This window comes from Protomyctophum bolini, assembly GCF_963924005.1.
Source record: "Protomyctophum bolini genome assembly, chromosome: 3".
Classification (NCBI taxonomy): domain Eukaryota; kingdom Metazoa; phylum Chordata; class Actinopteri; order Myctophiformes; family Myctophidae; genus Protomyctophum; species Protomyctophum bolini.
This window is the reverse complement of record NC_137864.1, coordinates 25,996,763-26,006,762: the sequence shown is the minus strand read 5'-3', so window position 1 is coordinate 26,006,762 and position 10,000 is coordinate 25,996,763. Positions and strand designations below refer to the sequence as shown.

The window sequence follows — 10,000 nt, the reverse complement described above, 5'->3', positions numbered from 1 at the left end:
ACCGGCCATTAGCTGTTTGGACACACCGCTCTCTGGAATTATACCTCCAGTTAAATGGACTGTACATCAGATGGACGACTGAGTGCACATGAATTAGTGGATGTAAGATTGCCCATCTGTACGCCCACCCATGAGTGCGGGAGTGCACGTGTGGGGAAAACATGTTGTTGTGTGTGCCCCGAAGATGATGTATGTGTGTGAGCACGAGATGGAACGCATCATTGAAAAGGAGTTTTCTTCAATTGATTTGGCCTATCTATCTAACTATCGTCAACACAGATTTTGCGCTCCGAGTCTACGACACATTACATTGTGACTTGTAGATCATGTATAAAACACCCTTTTATAGCTGCTGCACGAGAAGCGAAGGCACATAATGTGTGAACACAGCACACACACAAAACACACCAAAGCTAGATTGTGGCACGATTGAGTGCTGTTTTTATGGCTTCAGTACATATGGTCATGCCCCCATCCAAAAAGCCCTAGCTGTTTGTGTGTGTGGGCTGCAGCGGGTGGATGTGTATTATTTCATGTGTCTGATGGCCGGTTGTGTGTTGGTGTTAGTGTTCCGTTCTCCATCTCCTTTGATGTTTGTCTGTGATTAATGACAGAAGCCTGTTTAACCTAGTTATGAGGGGTACTGTATGCACAGTGACACTGTGTGTGTGTGTGTGTGTGTGTGTGTGTGTGTGTGTGTGTGTGTGTGTGTGTGTGTGTGTGTGTGCGCGCGCGCTCTAACATTGTGATTTCAGTGCTCCTACCGTAGCTCCATAGGTCAGGCGCTCCCTGTCCTCTGTTACCCATGTCCCCTGCTCTAATAACAATAATTAAACTATGAAAGCAATTCAAGGACCATGTTGCACCCTAATTCACTTAATTATCTCTCCGTTTGCCAGGGGGCCGCGGACCCCAGGGCTTCTGCCTGTTGGCCTCTGGTCACCTTGTGCGACCAGGAGCCTTGCCCTGCCCTGCTCTCACCTCTGACTGGGTACACTTAATGCTGTTAGGCAGCTCAACTTCGAGCTCTCAGGCCCTTATGATAAGATGAGGAGAGATAAGACAGATCTCCTCTCACCGTCTCCACAAACGGAACATTTCCCCCACCCTAATGCATATGCAGTAGTGTACTTATAAGTACACACAGTCCCAAAATGTGGGATGTGTGTGGAGTCACCGGGGACATGCGAGTGTGGCGATATTGACATCATACTGTATGATTCTGCTACCGTGGACGTGGCTACGCGACACAGCCACTGTAATTTGGCCTTAAAGGTCAAGGAACCAAACCAAATATAGATAAGATAAACAAAAATAAAGATGGTAACATACTGCTCCCTAGATATCTGCACTGGATCTCCACATGAGTGAACGTAATGGCAGTCTATCAATAAATGCAAATGTACAGTGAATGAATGTATTGCCGTAAATCTATTGCCAGTGAATATATTATGTCTATCAACCATGAGGATATGGGTAGATAATAGATATATGGTATATGCTCAGTCTATTAACAGCCTATTAACACTAAGTATATGAATAAATGTATGTACACACAGTAACAACGGTTAATATGAATGAATGAATGAATTGAATACTCTCTAGGTCGTCCTCAGACAAAGCCCTCCATTGTCGCTTCCAGTGACAAGGTGGCAGGAGCACCATGGTTTCAATAGCCATTCAGAGGCTGTCACTATGACAGGCCTTGAGCTAGCCAATGGCGAGGTCAAGAAAAGACCCGCCCCGGAGGTTGGCTGAGGTTACGGAAGCTCCAGTGTCTCTGACGAGGCTCATGTTTTGACACCCGTGCCACCTGTCGCCAGCTGGGGGTGGTGGGGGACAACATACACTTCTTCTAAATACCGCTGAACTAGTCAACATGGCACATTGGCAGGTTGCTGGCATAATGGTGGGACACCGCCCTGTAATGACATTTTAAAAAGCCACGGGTTTGATCCTTGGCTTGTGAAGCTGGCAGGTGTGCATCAATATCCATGTTATTGGCATTTTTTTAGCTAGATCTTTAACACAATACCCTCCTCACTGATAATATCAGTATGTATATTGGGCTATAACAATCGGTATATCAACACAAAACAATGAATAGATTTTTTTAAATAATCGTCTAAAACAATTAGTCTGATTAACTATTTATGCCCTATTTTATGCTTTGTTATATGAAAATTAATGATTAAATTAATTTGTTTAGAATAGATTAAGCCTAGTAGCACCCAGCTTAGATGTAACCATCAAACGGGTGAATGATCGAAGCATGAATTGGAAACTCCTGTTCAACAAATATCCCCAATAGCCTGCACAGATAGACACTAGGGGGTGCTAGAGAACCCCCTGCCCTTTTGTGCCAGTTTGAAAAAGTGTTTTTTTATTATTATTATTTTATGTGGACCATGGTAGACAGAAGACTTCCGCACACCCGGCAGGCAATTTGGAGCAGGTGCGATGATGACAGAGAGTATACAATGGATGTCTCTTCTTTCACAATGTGGACCATGGTGACATTGATCAATTCTTGATAAAAAGCTTATATTATTTAGGCCCCAAAATCTATAAATCTCACACTATTAAGGCAACCGGACGGTTCCACGCGCTGCACAAGATGCAATTTTTTTCACTTAAGCACCTGCCCCTCTAAATGTCTGTGCACGCCACTGTATACAGTATGTTTGCATTCCTGTTTACTACACAGACACTGTCACTCAGTCGCTCTCTGTCGGCTGGATGTTAGACTTCTACTGGTGTGTGTCTGCATGCGTGCGTGCGTGTGTTTGTCTGTGTGTGTGTGTGTGTGTGTGTGTGTGTGTGTGTGTGTGTGTGTGTGTGTGTGTGTGTGTGGTTGTGACTCAGAGCAGTGTGCTGGCAGGAGGTTCACATGACGGCTGACTCAGTGGCAGTAGGACGATTACATCTAACCATGCTGTCGACAGGCTCGTTGCTAAGATTTCCTCACCTTGGGGTGCCTTGTGGCTCAGCCAGTCAGTGCAGTGGACCATATGCTCCTAGTGAGCGCGTGGACCCGGGTTCGAATCCGACTGCCGTCCAGTCTCACATGTCTCTCCTCTCTATCTCTGCCCTTGATTACAAAATAAATAAATCCTTAAGATTCCTCAGCTTCTGCTCCAAGGCCCTGAGACAGTCTGGGAGACAGCAGTGAATGGTCCCTGTTATTAGGAGGAGAGCACACAGTCTTTATGAAAGTTACAAATCTAATTTGATTTTAAAATTGGGAATTCTCCAATTATTCACTAGGTTCTCACTCTGAATTACTTTTCTGAATTATCGATGAATTAGTGAGATACAGTACATGAAGCTAGAACAGGAATACTCAAATAGCTAAACCTGTGGGCCACATTACGAAAATGGCAAGGGGCCAGTTGATAAAATTACAACATTAATGATACTTGATAACTTTTATTTGCTATATTTCCACATAACATAATTATGACCAGTAAGACGCCCTGAGGGCGGGAAGTGACAGGGTGAGGTCGCGTGCACGCATCCACCTGGGTGACGGCAGACTGCTGGGCGAGCGCTGGCGCTCTGGCATGGGGGGTCAGATCAACATATGGAATGAATTCTGTACTGGCCATATATGGAGCATGTCTTGAGTGTACAGAGTTTGATGAGGTCAGATCAACATATGGAGCGTGACTTGAGTGTACAGGGTTTGATGAGGGCCCGGGTAGGGCCAGGCTTTCGGGCCTGTTGAGAACTCTAGTTTTCGCGGGCTTCCGGGCACGGCTGCACTGATAACTTTGGGGCGGGCCCGTCTAGAGATTGAATGGACAAAAGGGAGACATTATATTATATGAGCGTGTCACGAGGCATGACAGACTGACGGCCATACAGTATGGTAGCGTGACGGAACGAATGACAATTTTAGCAGGTTTTTTTTTGTAATCTACGACCTACAGTCGCAAAAACACACAAATGACACAATTTGTAATTAAAGTCATTTGTTTAATTCTGTGCAATTGGCACATTCAACACACACAACTGTTTCCATAAAACAAACTAATACAAGTTTGTCTGCTATTTGACTGTCTGCCTGGGTTAACATTAAAGAGAACTGAGCACTTCTCTTTCAATTTCTTCACAATGTCATTTATGACTTGGCCCACATTCAACACAAATTACTTTTTCCATAAAATAAACTTGTGAAAATGAGAAGGCAAGTTTAAAGCTTGTTGGATGCGTGACTTTGAGGACATAAAGCACATTGATTGGCGGGTCAGTCAAAGTTTCCGGAGTTTGAGTATCACTGGTCAAGAACACAGCATAGAAGTACTAATGGCTTGCGTAGGAAGAGAGCTTTTTTGTGCCTGGCCCAAGCCCCCGCCACCCCCACCCCAGAAACGTGCCTGCACAGCCGAGTATTATCAGCTTACTTGAAATGTGATGTGATGACTTCTTACCCCCCCCCCCCCCCCCCCTCTATGTTTTCTTTTTCTTTTTCTATGATGCAAGAAAGATGTATTGTGGCGGTGCGACTCATGTTGCTGCGGCTCGTGCACTAGCACATCGAAATTTCGTTTTTCTGCTGTTCACATTTGTAAAAATGACAAATAAAACTATCTATTTGTTTACTATTGTGTAGTATTCCAAAACATAGTCCTAGATTATTGAAATCATACTGGGTAATATTGGTTACCGGTATTTAATTTTAGTCTCCCAGGCGGAGTAGGCGGAGATGTGAAACGTCTAGCTATGCGAGACTAATCTTTAGCTAAGACAAGCTCCCAACTATCTTAGCTGACCTGACAGTAACCTATTGAATCTTAATTCAGTGCCGTTTTGTCCAAGAAAATTGCATTGCAATTAATAAATCAGGTCAATGCGGCGATGTGTGGGCTGCTTTTACCTTAAACCATAACTTGATTTCAACATAATTCATGGTGCTGCAGGGAGGACATGTGCCAAATGGCTGCCAAAAAAAGAGCCTGATATACAGTATTTTAATATGAATAGAGCTCTGGTCTCTTTGTTCCATGCAGCTTTCATAAAATCAATCTTTCATTTTCTACGTAGTGGCATAATGAGTATTAACTACTTGAACCCCAGCATTCCTATTCTGGGGGAAACATTCACCAGTAGAAGCATACCTTCTTTAACAATTATTGAAGAAGTCAAAGACTTTTAAAATCTAAAACCATGTGAGCAGATCACCTAGTGTTGTGTAATCAGAGACAATGTATAAAGCCCAGATGGACTGTACACTCTCAGAGTAAAAGAAGAAAACTGTCCCGATTTAGCTAAACTCCACCCCATGCCTGAAATTGCCTGGTCATTAACTGTCCTGCTCATGCCACTGTTCGTTCAAGTGTTTCTTGTTTGAAAAATTGCTTGAAGTCGAGCTGGCTGCATGTAAAAGCAAAGGATTTATTTCAGTTTAGCGATGGCTTAAAAAGGGCCAGGCCTTACATTCACATGGAGATCTGTGTGAAGAGGAAAGAGACGGATGGAAAGTGAGGCTCAAGTGGGGCTGCCTGAGAAGTCAATACCAACCCACTAAATCGTCCTTCAGCGCAGCCCCCACTCTTTCCCACTGAAGCCTATATATCTACACTTTTAACGTTCAACATCGACCCGCGGCCGCCACAGACACACACCTTCACCCCTGCATGCTCCCCTCCTCCCAGAATGTCCAAAAAACATTTAATTCCTCACAGCCTGCCTCACAGCCTGTCAGCCTGACAGCTTGTGTTTACTTATGACAGCTTTCGTGGGTGTGGGGGGGGGCTCCTATTTTAGTGGGAATCGGCTCCAAGCAGCTATCACAGATTGTCATTGAGCAAACATATATTTCAAAGGTGTGTTTTTTTTCTTGTTGTAGTAGGGCACGGGGTGTTGAGGTCCTGCACACTGATTGCTATCTGCAAAGACTCAGGGTCTGTAACTGGGAAAGACTGACTCCTCTAGCTGCTGGAACTCAGTACAGCAGGGTGTAGTGGCCACGTTAGAATCTGAACCACATGTAGGAGCTTGTTTTGGTGAAATATCTGGACAATACCCAAGCAATTAACATCGGATTCATTCCATTTTTCTGTGATTTGAAAGTGTTTTTCTTTGTTGGATGGGGAAACAATAAACTGTTCTTGGTCGAGGTCACTTTGTGTGTAGAATGGTGTTTCTCACAACAGTACAAACGATAAGTTTCCTTCATCTGATAAGTTGGGTCATCTGTGTCATACTGTTTGAAGCGAGACCTAGGACATGGACTGAGCCAAACTATTCCAGTCTAGCCTTATTTGAACCATACTTGGCGAGTTTAGATGTGCGATGTAAAACAGTAATCATGTTTCTTAATGTGAAAAACATTCTGGCAAGTGCACACAGTGCAACACTTCATTATTTGATATTGTGCTGGGGGGGGGGTTTATGTGTGTCATTGGAAGTAGAGGTTTGTTGGATGTACTGCAGACGCCAGCGCGAAAGAATCAGCAGTCATTCAAAATGTAAGCAGCATTGAGGCTATCGGTTGATTTGTCACCCAGTAACATTGACTTTGTGCTGCTAGGGCTCAGTCTGGTGCTTTGTGTCTGTTCTGCAGTGGCAGAATGAAGAAGACAAAGAAAAAACGCCCGAATGAACATTTATTTTGTAATTGTTTTTCTTTGTGTTGAAGTTTCTTGTATTGTGTGGATATTCCCAAACAACATGAAGCCAATGTGTAAGTAATGGAAACACTACAGTTCTGATTAATGTCCTATAGTTGTTGTCACTTCATATTTCTTAATTCTTTATTTTTTAAATATGCATTTTAGCAAATTATGCTACCATTAATTCTTAAATTTATTTGAAAGAAGTTATGCTTCTAGCTTCTGGTTCTACTGTGCTGTACACTACGGAGGACATTCAGTTTCAGCTTCACCCAGCTGCTGGCTGCTCAGACGGTTATCGTGAGCACTTAGGAGGGAGCAGGGTTAAGTGCCTTGCTCAGGGACCAGGAGGAAAACCGGTGACCTTCTGATTAGCGGACAGTCTCCATCCACTAGCTAGGGCTAGTTTATTTTTGCCCTTCACAGCGCGTTAAGATGCCGTTTATGAGAACTGTTTGACTCATGTAAGTGCTAACATACAAACCTGGAGGCTTGTGGACCAGTCTGTTAGTGAGGGCTCTGCATGGGAACAGTACAGTACTCACGTACTTGTGATGTGAGTTCATGGGTTCAAATCCAGCTCATCATCCAACTCATACAGTACAACAAAGAACAGACAGTGGCAAAGTGTGTTAAGAGACTTATGCTAATTAATGAAATATCCGTTGCAGTAGTTGACATTTGGAGGGTCGCTATCATTAATGAGTTTAAAATACTTCAGCTTAAACATTTTGTTGATATCCTTGTGTGTTTCATTGCAGAATAAAGTAAATGAATGAGATCAGTTAGTTGACATCACAGTGCTTAGGAGGGTCCCTGCATCATAGGGGGACACATGTTTACTATTTATTTGTTTCTAAATGTGGCCTACAGCACATGAGCTTATAAAGGATTGGTGGTATTGGCAGACCAACCTCACTGATGTCTATGCAGGGCTGCTGCTATGTAAAGACCAGAGCTCTTTGTCGCTTCGTCCCCATCATGTAGTTTACAAGGTCAGACTGTACTCGGGTTACACAAATCAGGACGGATCAAAAAAGCGGCTTTAATTTCGCCAACTGTTTCACAGATCACCCTATCCATCATTGTCTAGTATTTGCTGAATTTGTGTCAGCCATGTCATTTTAACCACTTGGACATTGTCCCTATTCTGGGGTGAACATTCAGCGAAAATAGAGCTTGTCGCAATGTGCTGTGAGCTTTTGTAGATTGCCTATTTTCAGCAAAGGCATTTAGTGTAGAAGGATTAAAGTAGAGGGCCTCAACAAAGTTTTAAGTTTTAAGTTGTGTATTTTTCCCCTTCCTCTATAGCTCACAACATCACATTTGACACGAACATCACTAGGTTATGGGTAACGGGATGCATCATTGTAAGATTTAAGCCTAAATCACCCAAGGTTAGACCACTCTTCATCATTCCGTGTTTGGGCATGAGGTTTCTTTTTGCGCAGTGTACGAGGTACGAGGGCACTCTGTGCGTTCCGCATGGACAGTCCTGTTGTAATTTGATGCAGCTTTATGGGCAGAAGCAATGCTTGGCCTCTGCGTGGTGCAGAATCTTCAATGGAGAGATGCACTTTTCATCCGAAGGTTAATTCTCTCGCTCTCCTTGTCCAATGTGGGGCTGCACTCTCTTGCCATCTCGTTGTGGTCTCTTTCTCTCCATCTCTATCACTCCTTTTCCATCTCTCTCTCTCGCCATCCTACACTCTAAATTATTCTTATTTTTATATTGCTTTACTTTGACCACCCTGGGTCTGTGGGTGGAGACTGGGGGCGGGGTACTTTACTACACTAGCTGAATAGTAGCATGGACAGTCACTCAGCCAGCCTGTCTTCCAGAACGGACTTTAAGACTGATTGGTGCTGGGGGGGGGGGGGGCACATGGGCACCTGCTCAGAGGAAGCTGGCTGTTGTATTCAATGAAGAAAGGGATGCATTTGATGATTTAAGGTTTCAGTGAAATAATTATGAAGGTATAACAACATTATACTCTTGTCCTAGTGGCTCAGCCTATATATATATATATATATATTACACACACACACACACACACACACACACACACACACACACACACACACACACACACTGTTCTACTACTATTATACACCATACTGTACTGTAGTATAGTATATTATACAATGCTTTTCTCCCTTCACAGCATGTTAAGTCTATTGTTTGTAAGAATGGTTTGGCTTGGCTGATTCTTAGAAAACATACAAAACTGGAGTGTTGCTGGATCAGTCTGTTAGTGCAGCGTGCTTCTCATGGGTTCAGACCCACCTCATCCAGGTGCATCTCATCCTGTCGCTCCCTTATTTTTGTCTCCACCAGGCCGAAGGCATGGGGAGAGAGTATGTTTTGCACTCCGTCCGTGTGTGTGTGCGACTAACTTCTGCCCCAAATATCCCACCACGGCCTGTTATAGCGCCACCATGCGGCCGATTTAGGCAAAACATCTTTCTGTAGATTACACATTTTATCCATACATCACACAATGTATACACTATCTCCATAGTCATGTGATCATTCCCCATCTTCCATCCTGATTGGCTAAGATTGGCTTCCAAAGCTCACATGATTGGTCTGTTTCGAACAAAATGCCACAAATGACAAACACTGTGCAATTTCCATGAAATGATACACACACATTTCCACTAGGCCGAGGGCGACATGCCACTCATTTATTTCCAAATCAGCCTCAAAGTGGCACTATAACAGGGCAATTCCTGTTTTTACCTATAACTGCATCGATCTGTATACAACTTATGTATACGCACCCCCTAGAGGCCATGGAAAAACATTTTCCCTGCATCCCTCCACATCTGCCGGTTATAGCACCACCATGAGGCCGATTTCTGCAAAACACATTGTTTATGTTAGCACAGATTTCATCCAAATCTCATGCAAATCGGTACACATGATCTCTAGTCATGAGATCAAAATGAGTCTGTTGGATTTCTCAGATTCTACACTGATTGGCTAAGTTTGCCTTCCAAAGTTTTCAGGAGTGGCCCGTTTTGTACAATATGCTGCACATGTCCTGCAGAGATGCTATGAGTGATCACTCAATAAAATTAAGAAAATTGTTGCAAAAAACAAACAAACAAAAAAACATTTTTGCCAAACATCACACACACTCCTATCCTCCTGGTGGAGACCTGTGCCCAGAAGGGCACTTTTTCTAGTCTTATTTTATTTTTGTCATCTCACTATACAGGCTAATAAAGACAAAAGAGATGTCTAAGAAGACCCAACATTCAAATCAAATCTTTGACTCGTATTGTGTGCGTTTGTGTGTTCCAGACTCGGATGAAAAGTGTGATGGGGAGCCAGGGAATGGTCTAGCCCAGTGGAGGTTGAATGAACAGCTGTTCCC

General features: G+C 43.5%; 1 protein-coding gene across 4 annotated transcripts in view; it reads left to right on the top strand.

Annotated features, from left to right (window-relative positions):
- Positions 1-10,000, top strand: part of znf827 (zinc finger protein 827) — a 111,539-nt gene that overhangs the window by 82,809 nt on the left and 18,730 nt on the right. For all 4 annotated transcript variants that reach the window (XM_080760365.1, XM_080760366.1, XM_080760364.1 and 1 more), the window contains exon 9: positions 9,928-10,000. This exon is cut by the window's right edge and continues 68 nt beyond it. In XM_080760365.1, the coding sequence (XP_080616491.1) occupies positions 9,928-10,000 (73 nt within the window). The remainder of the gene's footprint in view (positions 1-9,927) is intronic.